Source organism: Pseudochaenichthys georgianus, chromosome 14 (assembly GCF_902827115.2).
Source record: "Pseudochaenichthys georgianus chromosome 14, fPseGeo1.2, whole genome shotgun sequence".
Lineage (NCBI taxonomy): Eukaryota > Metazoa > Chordata > Actinopteri > Perciformes > Channichthyidae > Pseudochaenichthys > Pseudochaenichthys georgianus.
Genome location: NC_047516.1, coordinates 13000952 through 13018831, shown reverse-complemented (window position 1 = coordinate 13018831; position 17880 = coordinate 13000952). Strand labels below are relative to the sequence as shown.

The window sequence follows — 17880 nt, the reverse complement described above, 5'->3', positions numbered from 1 at the left end:
TTATCAAGCTGCAAGACAGATTGTTTCTGCATAACCTTTTATTTCAGGTTTTACATTTGACAGCGTTCAGTGTACCATTCAGTTCCCGATTATAATTGCTTCCTTCATTTGACTTTTTGTGCACATCTGACCCAGATAAGTCTGCTCTCAGATATGAACACACAGACCAGAGACTGAAAAGGATATGCTGCAGAAATGATGATGTTACACCAAACAAAACTCTCATCACGCCTGCAGCCTTGTGCTATTCTAGGGTGGAGGAATTCCTACGGTATCCAAGTAAACTCACCATGACTAGATCATATCGCAGCCCCACCGGGGGGTTCTTAATACAAAAGTAATTGTCTTCTCAGAAGCCACTTGAAAGCAATAAGAAGTGTATCATTCCCTAAAGCCTGTGTTCAGTTTTAAAGCTTAATGCTGCAGGGAATTGCAGTTCCTGGTTAATGGTTGACAAGGAAGGATACATAATGTCAAACTGATGTTTTTTTTACAGTTATAAACACACTTATATTGACCCTTTTGCATTTAGAGTCCAAGCACTATTTGTTTTGCAGGAGAAGTAACAGTAAGACATGTATGTTTATTTAAGTGTATGCCGGTTTAAGTGAATTCCTCAACATAAAATCATGCAGACTGAATTGTAATGTTGTCAAGTAATTTAGGCCAGATCAAGGCAGGAATGTGGAGCTTGTTAGAGTGTGACAGCTTGTCTTAGTCAGTTTGAGATTTGACACACCGATGTGAGCACTGCCCAGCAACACACAGCCACAGTTGCTCTCTCTTAATTTATGTCCTTTTCCAAGTTTGACACACACATACAGGAGGGACTGCCATGCAGGCGTTGGTGACAACGGTGCATGGCAACGCAGCTTTCCCTTTACCGTTGATAAATGCTTCACTGTGGAAGTGCTCAACACCCGACCACTTCCACCTTTTCAAAACGGCTTCCTCTCTGTTTCTGTTTGATCGGGGACAATAGGAATGATGTCTTTCAGGTCCTGTGGGAAACTTGAGTTCAGAAGTGAAGTATTTGCGAATGTGTGATGCCTCATTCGTCCATTTTACTCTCACAAATGTAAAAGATTTCTCATTGGATGACACCGAGTTTCTAGCGGCTTGTGTTAAAGTATCTTCCGTGTACCTAGGTGGTATTCGTTATAGGGTCAAGAATCTCATATAGTGTACATTGTAAGAAAGTAAAGAAAATAACAGTTCACATTTTAATGGAGGCATTTTTGCCCTGAAAGGTCATTGTAACATTCCTAACAAGAAGCTTAAATCATTAATGTCGTAACCAGAGTGGAGCCTCTTGACAAAGACCTAGGCTATGTGCATGTTTGTATATTTTCTTTTTTTCCCATTTGAATCAGGAATTCTGAGGTGCCTAGTCTATTAGCGATGTTTTTGACTGTTCTGTTCTTCAGTATGAAAGGCGTCTTGTACAACAAAGTTGTAGTGTGTCTTCTTACAACAGCATTGGCGCAGCGTTCTACTCTCGTTTAATGTTTTCTTACCTCTAGTACATTCTTTTTTTTAAAGTAACCAGGAAACTGGTCCCTGAGCATCATGTACTCAAGTTTGAATACTGCTTGAATACGGCCTTCGGTCCTCACCTATCATCTCCTGTATCTCCCCCTCTCGACACTGTCAATCTCCAAAGGCTAATCTGGCCCAAACATATTTTAGGGTCCAGTCAAAAGTATAAAAGACTTTGACTTGACTACTAAGACTGAGACTCCAACTTCAGACAAAATCGTCTGTTGCAAAGCATAGTTTGTTGTTCTGTATAGTTCTTGAATCTTACCTAAGACTAATTCACAATCAATTCTGGGTACATTTAAACATGGCAATGTGTCCAATTTATCTAACCCGAAAAAATGCCTTCTGAAGGTATTTGACCATTTCCGATAGACACTTTATTGGAGTATGTTCAGCAATACAAAAAGTGAGTTGCTTCTGTTGGTTGAGACAGTGCTAACTTCAGTATTTTGAGGACAAATCCATTTAGCTCAGAGGTCCACCAACCCATCATCATCTTCTTCATCAGCAGACATAGCATGGCCTAGGGGCTAACATACTGATTGTTTTTGGCTTGCTAGTCGGTTGGCTGGCTACCAGGGGCATCAGCCCCTATAGTCCCCACATTTCCTGCTGGTTTCTTCCTTTGTGCCTTCCCCACTTCTTATTGCACCTTGCATTCTGGGGGTCCTGCTGCATTTCCTTATCACCCTGTACTTCCTGTATCTACATTCTCAATCTCTTCAATGTATTATTTCTGCCATATTCTTCTGAGACGCCTGGTGGTCCAGTCTCGTGGCTGCATGGTGAAGGTCACACTGGAACACATAATCACCATTGAAAGACAAAAAACTCTGAAAGAATTTCGCACCCCCTCCATCCCTCATTCCTCCCTCTCTCCATCAGCCTCCACGTGTTCTCTCTCACATTCATAGGTTTTATAAATCCAATCTTTGCAAAACTGTGCCCTTGCCTGACACCTTTCCTGACCTCCTTGGATTTTTTTTAAATATGGTCTTTAAATTCGTACAGGTCTTAAGGAATACTTTTCTCTCGCTCCACCAATATGTAGTACTTAGCTCAGTTGAAGGCAAAAACTGGCATGAGCTTATCTCTGTTTCTATTTTAAAGTTGACCCCTTTCATGGAGCTCTCTTCTTATCACATTTGGAAAGGGACTTGATAAGCGTTGCACATTATTTTAAGGCTGATAGCCAGTTCTCTCTCACAATTTCCAATGAGGTATCAGGCTTCAAAAGATATAATACAAAGAAATAGGGCTCAGGTTGAATGCAGTTCACATTTTTTATATTATTAAAATGAATCTCTCCTTCTCAGTTCTAATAAACGTTATTTTGTCGTCAGATTGAGTCAGCCAGTTCAGCGTTAACCAATCACAAAACATTGACGCACTACTTTGTCTGACTGTGCTAACTCTGCATAGCTGAGTGGGCACAAGCATTGCCAGCTACCATAGAAAACAATAGAGTGCAAATAAGGTCTTTCTCAGACAGGAGTTTTTAAGGCTTAGGGTGCCATGGAGAACCTGTTCAACCCCTTATAAGACAGATCTGTAAAAAAAAAATCTTAGCTTATAAATATAGTACTATATTTTCAATTATCACCAAAATCATTTGTAAAGGCCACCACTGGTATGATAATTAAACAAAACGTTTCTACGGGTAATTACCGTAATGATGACCTTTTTATTATCACTGCAGAAGTGATTAGAGTAGACTCATGGTTATTGTTTAGCTGTGTAGCTTCTTTATAACGGTCATTAACAAGGGTTTCGAAGAATAGGAAAAACCTGGAAGACTAATAGCTGTTGGGAATAAGAGAAATTGAGCACGATGGTGGGGGAGAGTTAGTCTTTGTGACAGTTTTTTTTTTTGGGGTGGAGGTTGGGAGGTCACCCACCCATCCACCCACCACCACTACCCCCTCCTATCCTCCGTCCTCCCTCCTGCTTGGGCTAGTCTCCATGTGCCGAGCTCAGGGCCTTGGGAATGAATGGCGCCCGGCCTCTGCTCCGTCTTTGAAGCCAGCCAGGAATGCGAGGCCCCCTTTTTTCTTTTTTGCTCCTCATCGCTCTCTCTGTTGTTCAGGGGGCCGGCAGCACTAGCAGCTATCTGCGGCAGTGAAATATTCCCTCCGCTGCGCTCATTGTGCAAACGGAGAGCCAGACGTCATCGGCTGGCCAATCAGAGGCTCCCGCTATGCAGACTCGGGTCTCTGTGGGGGGAGAAGGGACTCGCTAGAAGTCTTCCCTCTAATATCTAGCTCTCCTGGTAACTTGGTCTGGTCCCTATTTTGAAAGGAAGAAAGATTTTTCTGAAAGAGAAGCCAGGACGGAAATCATTTAGGAAATCCTAATTTAAGTGGGAACTTTTTCTTCAACTTAGACTCAAAGTTGTGGTGAGTTTTTCTATTTCTTTCTTGCTAACATCGCTCTCTTAACTTGACAAACTTTCATTCATACCAGCCTGCAAGTAGTTGATCTCTGTGTGGCTCGCTGCCTGCCTCGCTGCTGATCCTGCCTTCCAACTTGATTCAGCTTTCCTGCTGTCATTGTTCACTTCTCTTGTCTCTTGTTGTTGTGGTTTGCGTGTGAGGGTATTTGTCTGGGCCGGTCACCCTCTGCCTCACCCTCCCTCCCTCTCTCTTCTCTGTACATTTTGTCACTGCCTGTCCCCTCCATCACTTCCACTTGAGCGCTCCCCTGGTTGGGAGCCTCTCTCTCTGTGTTCTCAGAAGGAAGAGGAGGGCTGGAAACCACACACACACACACACACACACACACACACACACACACACACACACACACACACACACACACACACACACACACACACACACACACACACACACACACACACACACACACACACACACACACACAGAAACACACCACAGATCAGAAGGTCCTTCATAAGCACATGGAATCCCCCTTAATACTGTAGTATGAAAGGCTCTGGGGAGGTGGGTTTTGCGAGTATGCAAAACGACCACCTCCTAGGATCATCTTTAATTCTGGGATTTATGCTCAGGCAACAAACATGGCCATACTGATTATAAAAGAGGTTTCAGTTGTCATTCTAAGTTTCCAAGAGATCAGTCTCTACAGGACTTTTTGGTTTGTTACGCAACATTTGCTGCATTCCCAACAATCGTGTGGCCAAAGTTTTATTCTGCAGTGTCAGAGTTGATTAGCTGGTTGGCTTGTCTTTGTTTTATTAGCAACATCGACCTTTGTGTATGCGTGACAGGTATGCAGCCTCATCTTGAGGACAAAGTCATGGAAAGGCATGCAGGTCATGGAAAAGACGAGCCGTTACTCTGTCATTAGAGTCCTCCGTAAAACCTAAACCTATTATTAACTAGAGTGAACTTGAAGGGGCTGTGGTTTGTATTTAAGATGTTAGCTGATAATGGCAACAGGTTTCTTTGTTACAGGATGGTAGCCCTAGAAGTTATAACATCCTCTGCACTTTTAATGTTTTAGAGTGTTATAAGGAAACTTGGGAAATGTTACTAGAGTTTAAAGTAAAACCCACTATTGTCAAGTTAATTGGTTCATTCAAATAATCTGAATGCTGCAGCAGACTCATTTTGAAAGACCAAAAGATTATTCATCAAGCTTCACTGTGTCTCATTGGAAATACATTGTCTACCCTTCAATCTGCAAGACTCTACAGCGTCTAGAACAGAAAAACAATAAATGTTTCCTTATCGTCTCAGTCACTGTTCTTGTGTCGTTCATTGAAAGTTGAATCGTTCCCAAATCATTACATGTTAGGCTGCTAAATGCTTCTCTCGCTAAAAAAAAGAATGTAGAGAGCCTTTCTGGTTTGCAGCGCTGTATAACAAGGCATCATACATCCATCACATGACTAATCCTCCCAGATCTCTGTAGCTCCATATGGAATTCCTGACATTTTTGTCATGTGTGTGCTGTAACGAGCACTGCCAACCTCAAGGATCCCTAATTAGAGGCCGTGTGCATGCAACATGAAGACAGGCTCCTTCAACAGGTGGTTAACTGTACTGACCTACCAACCAACCTGCTGTGAAACATACAAAATACCTTTTACTGTAGGCTACGTCTTGTACACAAAATGTCATCATGGAAAATGTGATTGTTCACTCTATAGCCCTAACTTTCTTCGAATTAAAAAAGAACAAAGTAAAAGTACCAGTACATTGACTAACTATGTGGTATCCAACAATTGATGGACACAAATATTATAATAAAAATGTTCCTCATTTAAAAGCTTAAGCAATTACGTGACATATATTAATAATTATTAAGCGATAAGTTAATGGATTTCTTCTTTGATGCTGCCAGGTTTTGTTTTCTGGCATCTTAATATGTTTTAGGCACATTTTGCAATTGTGGCGGGTTAGTTGATTTCATTTCAGTTATCTATCTAAGATAAGGTCTTTATTGTTGGGGTGTGGTTGGGTGTGCCATTTACCTAGTGGACATGCCAAGTTGACAATCTCACACAAACATTCATGTTTGCAGTCGTAACAGCTACGCATTGGGATCTTTGTGATGACCACACAGAGCCATGTGATATACTGAGTGTTGGTCAATCTATTGTTTTTCAAATGCTGTTTGAACAAGAATTTTGTCTTTTTAATTGTCATCTTAAGCAGTCATTTTCCTCAGATGTAAGACTGTAGTGTGTGTCCTGAGTCAAGATTCATGGTGATAACGAGTGTGTGCTGTGTTTGTGTTTTTTCCCCCAGGAGCTACTGAGCAGACCGTTTCCAGAGGCAAGAATAAACAAAAAAAAGGCAGGAAAATGACCTAATTAGCGACGAGCGTGACGGACAACCTGGTGCAAATGTGTTGGCGGTATATTCCCAAGTTTCACCCACAAGGAAGACACATGCATCAGTGCACAAACTTGTATACCACAATCACAAACCCCGCCCTTCCCTTCCTGTCTTCCGCCCCAGTCCTCCATGGATTCCTACAACTTCCACTTTGAGAGAATGAGCAACGTGGACCTCCATCCTCTGAGCCTGCCCGTCAGCCGGCTCTCCCCCGCCAAGTCCAACAGCAGCATCGCCGACCATCTAGTCCACCATCAGCACGGCAAAGGAGACTCTGCCTACAGCTCCTTCTCTGGGGGGTCCACTGCCCCAGACTACCCCTCCCCCTTTCTCCCAGACGACATACAGTCCAGCTCCTTCAGCCACTATGCTGATCTTAAGTACGTGAAGTCCATATACCATCCCACCCAGGTTCTTCAGTCCGACTCAAAGACAATGGACCAGCTCTATCGCTCTGTGGAAGCTATCTCTCAGCAATATCGTAACAATACCAACACCAATGTAAACCACCAGAATGGCAACAACAGTTTGCACATCAACAACAAAGCGCTCTCTAAAAAAGAGGTGCCTATGGGGGCTCATTCCCACCCTACTGTCCGTCCTCCTCCTGTTCCAGCACGAATGGATAGTTTTATAGCCACAAAAAACTTGGAAAACAGCCGAGTCCACAATCAAGGTACTGAATTTAAACCCCAGCCGCCTCAACAACAGCCCAGACCCTTCAGTCGCCTCCATCCACAGCCCCATGGTCAAAATGCTCCAAAACCTGAGATGGCTAACCAAGATACAGGCAAAGCAAGCTTCAGTTCGGACCCAGTTTTCTCCGTGTGGAGGGGCTCTCAACAGGAACTGCCACAGGCCCAGCAGCCGCCAACATACCGCCCCCATCCCCAGCCTCACGATCAAACTAGGGCGCCGTTGAACCCAGAATACCTTTCCATCACTGATAACAAAGCAGCGGAGCAGGACAAGTCAATAAACTCCATAAGCCAGCCTGAGCACCTGAAACCCAGACTGCCTTCAAGCAGTGGTGTGTTTAATGAAGACCATAACAACAAGCCCAGTGGAAACAGTGGCCATTTGGAGAGTAAGCGCAAAAGGGCGCACTCGGCGCATGATTGGCTTGGTTCAGAGCCAGCTCGAGCTGCCAGCCCCTGGAATGCTGGTCAGGGTTTCATCAACAGCAGCATCCAGCATAAGGGTCAATTCTATTTTGTCACAGGACTGAGTAAGCTGTCTGAATCTGGAATGAGGACACACTCTGCATCTGTGTGTGGGTCTGAGACTGGAAGTGAGAGCTCCACTGTGGTGCTAAGAGAAAAAGGAAGATGCCACAGCACAATGGATAATTTGTTTAGATCTCTCCAAGATGAGACCTCTTTCAGTGATGCGAGAGAGGCTTTAACTTCTCAGAGCCAGGACCTTTCCTCCAGAAGCCAGGATCAGGAGAATCACAGACTATCCCTCATTTCAATGCGGTCCTCGAGAAGCTTCGACACCTTAGAAGAAATCGACATGATCCAGAGTCGGGATATCAGCCGCCACACTGCCAACAACCCTATATTCTACTGTGGACCTGAAAGAAACTGCCCACCACATTCAACCAAACCAACAAAGGAGGTGACCCCACTCATAAGCAATGAACAGCCTACCCCCCACAAGAGAGAGGAGCAAGCAAAACGAGGGAAACGGCAGCCCTTGGGAGACGTAGCCAGCGAGAGGATAAACAAAGAAACAACCCCGCTACTGTACCACCTCACCGGAGCCAGCAGGGCGGCGTCACAGCCTAAAAAGGATGCTGATTTCAGTACAAAAGGCAACGAAGCAATTCTAAACAAAACGGGTCATGGAGACGTGGTTGGTAGCGAGAAGGAGAGACCACTAAAAGGTGACACGAGCAAGAACGATAGAGAGGAAGTTGCCTGTAACACGCTGGACGACTCCTTTAAAAAGTACTACAAAGAGAAGCTGAAGGATGCCCAGTCGAAAGTCCTGAGGGAGACGTCATTTAAAAGGAGGGACCTGCAGCTGTCATGGCCGCACCGTACCAGGCCAAAACCTGAGCTGAGGCCTACAGTTATCCACGCTTTCTCCTCATCACAGGACTCTGAGACCTCCACAGATACACTCACTCCCTCTGTGGCCTCTGAGGAGCCCGAGAGGGGGAGCATCAAAGACGAAGTCAGGGAGAGTCAGGAGGAGAGGGACAAAGAGGCTGAAGAGGTAAACGGGAGGCCAGCGAATGTGGCCCAGCCCCAGGTAGCACGCATCAGAGGCAGGAAGCGATTGACTCAAGAGCAGAAAAAGATGTGCTACTCTGAACCAGAGAAACTCAACCAGCTCGGTGGAGCCCCCGTCCACTCTGCATGCCGCTCCTTTGGCAACGACACCGAAAGCCTGTTTGCAGTCGAATGCGAGGAAGAGGAACCTGCGCAGCAAGGGGAGCAGGGACTGGTTGCAGCACGGAGGAAGATGTTTGAGACGAGAGGTAGAGCCCTCTCAGCTTCTAGCGCTACAAAATCCAACTTAAAACACATGCAACACAAGGCGCTGGTGGAGTACATGGTGCGTAAAACGGGCCAGAAAGTGCCCGAGCCACAGCAGCCGGCTCCTCAGTTACCATCTCCACCCAGACAGAGGCACTCTCTGGGGGAGAAACCCTTCGACTGGGGTCCCAGGTCTCTATCAGGAAATAATGAAGGCAAAAACACCAAGAATAAACCCAACAGACCCCACTCTGCAGGCCGCATCCTGGACTCCTCTGCCAGCTCTATCAGGTATGAAAAAGCAGGTCTTGTGTGATGCTTTTTGTTGTCATAAAGATTAAATCATTTAATACAAATTATCCCAATTCAGGTACGCCCAGTTCTTCTCGGCACAGTCTTGTTCAGGCCAATATGTGGGTCAGTCCAATCAACCCAGATGGAGGGAGAGCCAAGGCCCATCTCAGGGGAAGTCCGTCTCAGTGGAGAGTCTCTTGGACCAACCAGAACCACCATGTTTTTTAAGGAACAGATCCACATCCACACCACAGGTATGTCTGTACAGATTGAGACACTTAAAATGCATATTGTTTTAATAAAGTTAGTGTCTGACACGCTTTCATGTTAACTTACCCCTGTGTGGCCTTTGCTGTACTATTTCACACTCATTTTGTATACTTTACAATCGCCTTTAGAAGGATTTAACTGGACAGATTCAAGTGTAATTCACGTGTTTTGACTTTTCTTCTGGGTTTGCAGGCACTCGATCATGAAGAGGATCCATTACCAGTTAATGCTATGGAAACCCCCAGGTATGCATCAGCAACGCAGACAAATTGGTACATTTGTATAGGTTTAGGTCACGAGAGTAATAGGTCAGTGAGTGTGCACAGACAATAAATCTTCTCTTAAGTCCCTGGGACACTAGAAAGTCAACACCCACCTGGTCCAGCTAGACAGCATTCCTCTCCAGAGGTTATGCATGGGCTGTAAAAGAAGAATCATTGACTCAAGCTTTTCCATGGAGTTGACATATTTCAAAATATGAAATTGTTAGTTGCCAGTCTTTAAAATGTAAAAATACAGAGCCTTTTTATGATGCATTTTTATTTGTCCTTAAATGATCATACCTTACCTTACTTAAAAAGAAATGTCTGCATACCTCCATGATGAATAAAGAGTCCAAAAACTTGAGAAAGGTCTACATTAGGGTTACAGCAAAGTGATATCTTTTACATCTTTCACATAAACATTTTGTACAATTAGCCCGTCTGCAAACACGTAAAACTCAAAGTTTGTTGCAGGATGAGTATTAGATAAATAGATAAAGAATTAGTCAGTGAGAGATATAAAAAAAGAAAAAACACGAAGATGTGATGGCTACAGGTTGTGGTTTAGTAGTTTTTGTTTTAATTGAAAACTCTAAGTTATCAAACTTTGTTTAAATTGATGGCTTGTGTTAAACATTTTAACATTGATTGTCTGTGTCAGTCCTCAGACGCATGCCAGTGAGGACTCCTCATTGAAGCCGGCCCCTGAGGGCCAGCAGCGCGTCCGCATGGTCGCACAGAGGGGGAAGTCCATGGAAGAGCTCGGGGCATCAAAGTTACCAAGACCATCGGCCATGAGTAAAAGTTCTGAGCAGTTAGATCAACTTTGGAGGGATCCGACTGAACCTGGAGGACCCGTCAAAGACAAGAGGAGCGTTTCATTCTTTGCTGAAGTCAGAGAAACCCAGGGGCTCGTCCGAGGGGGAATGAAACACAATGTAGCAGGGCAAAAGGAAACGGCGATCGTTGGTCAGGGACAGACACAAAACCAAGCCCAGATAAAGTCTGTGTCAAGGCAGAGCTCTGAAACAGAGGAGAGCGCCTCAGCTAGTCGATCCTCCTCCCCGGCCTCCTGCAGGACTCTCTCTGGATCTCCTGGTTCTCACGGCCCGGTTACAGATGAGGTCAGGTCTAGCAGACCGCCCAGTGAGACTCCACCTGACCCACCAACCCCCAGATGTCCAGAGACCAGTGAGAGAGAAATCAAATCCACCTCGTCCACTCCCACCCAGACAAAGCTTCCCTGTGAAAACAGGCCCAGCTCCAGGTAAGATTACACTCTTTGTCAATGCAACATCTTTTTTCGTTTGACAAGGGCCAGCTTTCTTCCACAACTTCCAAAACATTCCTTGCATAGTGCTCATTGGAATGTATATCCCTTCAGCTTTATAGACAAACAAAAAAAATTCTTAAGAAAACGGATAACCTTGCCCACTACACAACAGTTTATTATTGACTACTTTTTCTACTTGGGTCTTTGTTGGATTCAAGTATAATTGAAATGTAGTCAATAATAAACGTGTGAAGGCGTTCCCCCTTACATATCAACACTGTTTTTCTGCACCTACATTTCTTTTTCAACAGGTGTGATTGTTAACCATGGTGTGTTTATGTTTTACTAGAGTCAAGACTTCTCCTTCTGCATCTGGATCAGAGAGAGAGCAGTCGGTGGATGAAGAAAGCAACGTTTCCCTCCAACTCGAGTCAAACCAGGAAGTGTCTCTGAGCTGCGGTGTCACCACCGATCCATCGCTGTGGATTCTCCCCGCAGAAGAGGAGATCAAAGAGGAAGTTCAGTCTTCGGCGCTGACAGACAACGTTTTTGACGACGAGTCCACCAGCCCCGCCCCTCCGACACAGACAAGCGAAACCTCTGTGTCTGACACAGACATCAGTCAGCAGGTGGAGGAGGAGGAGGAGGAGGAACATCCAGAACCGGAAGATGAGAAGTCTGGAGAAAACCAAGCGACGGAGGAGAGGGGGACTCAAGAGGGAGAGACAGAGAGCCTGGAGAGACCTGCTGAAAGACCAAAGTGGGAGGAGCTAGTAGAAGCGGCAGTCAAGGTTGACCAATCGCTGGCCAGAGTTTTCTACCCACTGACCAATCGTAAGACGGCACTGATGCTGATGGAGCAGCTGCTGTCAGAGGACACGCTGCTGATGGAGGAACACTACAAGAAGAAGCAGGAGCAGAAAGGAGTTGCAGAAAGGTAAACGTTAATGTCCTAGACCGAGAGCACAACACTTAAAGGTTAAACCCACCTCTGGAACAGATAAATATATAAACTTGTTTACACTTTTGGGAGACTTTTCTTGCCTTAGTGGAGACGGAACACTCCTGAGATGTGCTCTGAAATAATGAAAATGAAGGAAATAAGTTCACCCGACTTAACCTTGTGACAAGCTGTGTACATGGAAACAAGTAGTAATAATATAAAACAAGTTTAGTGTTGATGTGGTGTTTAGAGTGCAGAGTTAATTAGAATTCCTAGTTTAATGTTTCTCCGTGTAACTTGATACTGGTTCCCGTGTTATCTATTGCTGCCACACACGCACAGACACACCTGGCCATCTGCTTTCCGCGGTACATGACCTCACTGTGTAAGCACTCTCTTCCGATACATGGGGAATGTGCGGCTGCATTTCAGATTTCTCTCATATATAAATTAAAGTATTTGAAGATGTTGTGTGTGGCACATTGATATGGTGCAGGAAAACTAGCTTGACCTAAAAACATTTGTCTTTTTCCAGTGCTGACACAGTGGAACAGGCTGAACCGTCTCCTGCTCCGTCTGCTCCTGACAGCCCTAACCCTCTGAGTACAGACCTGCAGAGCAAAGCTGACATCACTGAGAGAAAGGTGATTATTCAGTCATGTGTATGGTTATTGTCAAAAGTACCTCGCAACAGAAGTTAAGTGTACATTTCAATACTTTTAAACTATTAAACATTTTACCATAAACCATTATGTCTCTAAGAATGTCACAGCTTTGTACATTTAAAATGACAAGAAAGCCGATAGGACCGCAGAGTAAAATTGAAGTTTAACCACAAACTTTGAGGTCTTCTTCTGATTTTCTTTTTAAAAAACGAGCTCTGGATTTCATAATGATACCATCTGGATGATATGTGGCCTTAAGTGGATTCATTTCAGACTGAGATAGTTGTGTGTCTCTTATCACATGATATACTGTCTGCCTCTTATCAGTATCTCCTACTTGCATAATGTTTGGCTTTGCAAATAGCCTTCCCCCTCTTCCTGAATGCCTCCCACATTCACTCTTGATACATTTCCCCTTTATCCTATCACTGCAAATATGAAATACATTTTCTTTTCAAGTTTCAAAATATTATTTATACACATATTGTATTTACCCTGTAGCACCATTGCCTACAATTTCTCACACATCTCCTCTTGTCTGCTTGAATTATCAGCGTCTCTTAGCGTCCATTATCGATGAGCGCCTTCACTCACTGGAGGAGACTCGCGGGGTCCTGCAGGCAGAGATCCAGGAGAACGTGGCCCACGGGGGGGTCCTGGAGGTGCTGGTCCGCGAGCGCTGTGTGCCCGTGGAGCTGGAGAGGTACAACCTGTTCATCGGAGACCTGGAGAGGGTGGTGAGCCTGCTGCTGTGCCTCTCCGCCCGGCTGGCCAGGGTGCAGAACGCCCTCAGCACCGTGGACCAACACACAGACGCTGAAGAGATGGTGAGGAACCAGAACTTCATATGGAGGCCTTGGGGTTGATAAATGAGGGTTTTCAGGGTCTGTCTCAAGAGGATTTTCCTTCCAAGAGTCCTCTTATCTTCTATAATTTATTGCTTAATGTAATTTGTAGTTGCATAATTGTCTGATGGTAATACTCCTGCCAGCAGGGAATGTCTTTGAAAACTCCTTGGTGGGGCCTTCAATTACCCTCCCAACTCCAAGCTTTCTGAAGCTACAGAGAAAAATACAGCACTCGCATAGTCATAATGCTAAAATAAAAAGGGTTTTGAGTGGATTCTGTAGCATCCAATTCTCAAATGCATATACCACTGTAATTATTCACATCACACATGTAAAAAAAAAGCATGAAGCTGAATAATCAGTGTTTAAATCTCCCTACAAAATGGTATAAATCTAATCAAAAGTTTAGTTTATTTGTGTCTTTATATAGTTCCCATATTGGGAATTAATCTAAATCAGATTTTTTGGGTTAAATGTAAATTCAATCCGTTAAACCAGATAAATCAATCGACTGATAAACAGATACACACTAATACAGTTAAGTAAAAGCATACATTCAGGTAGTGTTTATGTAATGCAACCTCATTCTGTTTACTTTAGAACAGCAAACACATGCCACTTGGGAAGTTAAGGGCGACTTTAATGGAGTCAAGGTTTCTCACCGTGTGGAATTCAAAAAATGTTATCTACGACTAATTGCCTTTTTAGCTTATCTTGATTTGACCCCAACGTTTAAATAGACATTTGAAGAATTAATTTCATCTAGTGCACTTTTTGATTTGATATATTGAGAAACAATTACTTAAATTCCGTCATGTCATGTCTGAGGTAGCTACAATTAATAGTTTTTACTAGAACATTTAAATTCAAATAACATGTGTTGTGTCACACGATCGGACTTAAGCTCTGTCCCATGCTCTGTTTTCCTGTTTCATTATGCTTCCTGATATTTACAGCATCAATTTATGTTTGCATGGATGCATTCGATTTCTAGATGTATCCGTGAAAGGGCTCTTTGTCGGTTTGTCCATCTGTATACAGCCCAGCTGAATGTGCTGCAAACAGGGAGCTTGTTAGAGGGTCATTGGTTTTCTTGCTGTTATCAGCAACACTGGTATTTACACTGACTCACCGAAACTGCAGTCCGGTTTCGATGACATTTGTACCTACCCTGCCCTCTGTTGACATAAGGAAACACTGCACCTCCTGCCCTGTGGCGGAACCATAACGCTTTCACAGCTCTCTATTACATCAAACACCATTATTACCTTTCAAATAAAACAAGAAAATCCCAAATATAATACTTGGACATGTTCAAATGCCTTATCAGCATTGCTCTCCAATTCTGAGTTCTCAGCAGAATATTTACTTACCCATTTAATACTAGGAGCATGAGCAAGGCACAATTTCAACACCATAATAACATTTCAATAACAGACCTAACACATTCCTTTGTCCCCAGCAATATCATGTGAGATGGAGAGGGAATATTAGCAGGTATATTTCATGTTCTTTATCCTCTGTGTCTGCACTCAGCAATCTCTGGACAGTCGCCACCGTCTGCTGTGCAAACAGAGGGAGGACGCCAAAGATCTGAAGGATAACCTGGACCGCAGGGAGAACCTGGTCTCCACCTTCCTGGGGCGCCAGCTGTCCGCCGAGCAGCTGCAGGACTACCGGCGCTTCGTGCAGACCAAGGCCTCGCTGCTCATCCGGCAGAAGGACCTGGAGGAGAAGCAGAGGCTGGGAGAGGAGCAGCTGGAGGCGCTCTCCAACAGCCTGTGAAGAGAGGAGCAACCCAAGCACAGATTCCTCCTTCACTTGCCTTAAAGTAGTAGCTTGTTTAAGAAGACATGTAGAGAGGTGGCTGTCTTTTTCCCAAACCTGTCATGACCTCCTAATGTATCATTGAAGACGTTGACAAACGCATCATGCCTCCCGCTGCTCTCCTCTCATGCTATTCCCGAGGCTGCACATCAGATGCAAAAATCTGTGCACCTGAAGACTTTTCTCAATGTGTCGCACATCTTTCCATTAACTTAAAACACTGAGCTGGTTTTTTTCTGTGTGCCTTGATGTTGCTGTGGATCGTTTTCCATTAGAGCTGCTGTGTGGTGGAAACTTTGCGTCCCCTGTTAGCAACTGTCGTCCACTTTTTCAATGAGATGGTAGTGCTACAGCCCTGTATCTGCACCTGTGGAAACCTATTATAAGCTTTAAGATTGTATTTGGACCTGTGTGAAGGCTTCAGTGAAAGTGTAGCCTGAGAGGGGGCGCTGTGCTGTATCATGTCAGCAAGATGTACAATAGCTGTAGTAGATTTAATCGTTATGTTTTTGTAAATGTTCTTATTTTTGAATGTGTTTTCAAATTAAGGCACTAAAAACCAAAAAGGGTGAATGAAAAAAAAAGCACTTTGTAATGATACATAAATGCACATTTCTTAAAATCAGATTCAAGTAATTTCAATGAAAGCCTTACTCCATCCATTTAAACAATATCCCTGTTTTTGTCGTTGTTTCGTCATACATTTTCAATAGGAATGTCGAAATATTTTTTATAAAAAAGGTACATGAGCACACCATGCAACATTAAGGATTTTGTACTAATTCTTTTCCAGCTAATTTCATACATAATGTTATTAAGCCTCAGTGATTTCACGCTTGAACAGTTTCTCCTAAGGAGGTGCTAAACCTCTTTAATCAGATTATGAGTCAGCAAGAATTATATCACTGAGTATTTTCTCCCAATGTCCCTTTGTCACAGACACACGTGATACGTGACACACGTGATACTTGAAATAGTTTTTATCAAACAGGAAAGTCTACAATCTTCACTTCAGGTGTCTTAAACTAATGTTCAATGTTCTAGCTCCACTGCATATCACCTGCTGTTGGATATGTTACCTTTTAGTTTACTTAAATGTAGTAAACTCTTCTCAAAGGAAATGCACTCTTGAATCAAAAGACATTCCTCCATTTTCTTTAAAGAATCTGTTTCCACATTTCTTTACTGAATCTTCAACTAGACACATCAAAGTGACTGTTGTTCTCAAGTTGTTGTTCTGTCAGAATGTGTGCAACGTGTGTGTAAAACCATGAATGTCTTCATTTCCTGTTTATAGTGAGTAGTTGTTGAAGAGAAAGACAGAACTCCTATTGGTGTTTGCCGTTTAAGTTTTCAACAAAACTCCTTTTGTGGAAGTGATTACATGTTATTATCCCTCAGGAAATCATACCTGTTGGCTGAACTGAAAAGGTTTCCAGTGTTGACTGTTTTATATATGATATTTATATATAATGACTACAAAAGGCAGAGCATCATTTGCATCCCCTCCACATAAAACACCATTAACTCACCCAAACTCTAAATGTAAAAAAAACAACCTAGAAACACTTATACTTTAAAGATATTGTTCGGTTTCTTTTGATACGCAGTTTCTCCATCCCCCGCCATCCCTGAAACAGTTCTCCAGAGATTTACGACCCTGTCCGTTTCAGTTTGCTAAACAAATGTCTGTTTGTTTTGGCCGTTGTGCTGACGCAGTCCTGAAGGGTTAGAAAAGACTCTTGTTGTTCCCCGCAACCTTCAGGAATTTCTAAAGTATGCCACATTTAGGAGAAAGAAAGCTTGCGGGGGAAAAGTGAGGAAAAAGCTCCCACAGAAGAGGAGCAGCACATGGATAAATACTCATTTCAGTTCTTGCTATGTGTGTCTACTAACGGACATGTGACATTACTTGTTCCCGTCATTCAATCAAAGCAGTGTTTTGTTGAGTTCACAGGAAAATGGGCCTGTTTTTGAAGTATGATTATATTTAATAATAATAATGGGTTTAATTTATAACGCACTTCATATTTGAGTTCAAATCCCGAAGTGCTACAAGCAGTGAGCATGGAACAGTATAAAACGGTACACAACACGGTAGAATTTAGTAAAAACAAACAATACAAAAATAAATAAAAGGGTAGTAATAAATCAAATAAAAGGTCTAGGAAAAGGCTCTATTGAACAGATGGGTTTGTTTAGTTTTCACATACTGGAAGCGTGTCTCATTGATACAAACATAATCTGTTTTTGAAAATATTTCAGTAAGTCCCGGCTGGTGGGACGACAGCAAGCATTTCTAAATCCACTATTTCCGCTCTATTTCACATCTGTTTTATGTTGATAGTTAAAGTTGTTTTTTGTGCCTGTTTGGAGTTGTAAATGCCATGATGTTTGTTATATTGTGAATAAATTAAGCTCTCCCTCTCCCTCTTGTGTACCACAGTTCTTTAATCCTCTCCAGAGTGAGCTTTCCTTAAGTCAAAAACAGATGCAGACACAAGGTAAACATTAAGTAAACATTAACAAACAATTGACACAAATGTTGGCTACATTACATATGTATGCAACACATGGTTTAAGTTGTGTACTTCTTCAGTATCAGTTTGTCACATTAGTTCTCATAGTTGGTAGTCATTCAGTAGC

General features: G+C 43.2%; 1 protein-coding gene and 1 long non-coding RNA gene across 6 annotated transcripts in view; one reads left to right on the top strand and one right to left on the bottom strand.

Moving 5' to 3' along the window:
- Positions 1-17663, top strand: part of shroom1 (shroom family member 1) — a 30216-nt gene extending 12553 nt beyond the window's left edge. For 4 of the 5 annotated variants that reach the window (XM_034099288.2, XM_071205344.1, XM_034099290.2 and 1 more), the window contains 8 exons: positions 6276-9142; positions 9222-9399; positions 9608-9660; positions 10340-10945; positions 11301-11888; positions 12430-12538; positions 13114-13386; positions 14944-17663. In XM_034099288.2, coding sequence (XP_033955179.1) covers positions 6495-9142; positions 9222-9399; positions 9608-9660; positions 10340-10945; positions 11301-11888; positions 12430-12538; positions 13114-13386; positions 14944-15192 — 4704 coding nt within the window. In that variant the 5' untranslated portion in view covers positions 6276-6494 and the 3' untranslated portion in view covers positions 15193-17663. Of the gene's footprint in view, positions 1-3846; positions 3939-6275; positions 9143-9221; positions 9400-9607; positions 9661-10339; positions 10946-11300; positions 11889-12429; positions 12539-13113; positions 13387-14943 lie in introns of those variants that run through there. The other variant, XM_071205345.1, reaches the window with a different exon arrangement.
- LOC117458691 (uncharacterized) lies at positions 3265-4203 on the bottom strand. The gene is made up of 2 exons (XR_004553447.1): positions 4003-4203; positions 3265-3854 (listed from the first exon to the last, which is right to left on the bottom strand). It is a non-coding gene; the product is annotated as an uncharacterized lncRNA (long non-coding RNA).
- Positions 17664-17880: the final 217 nt, after the last annotated feature.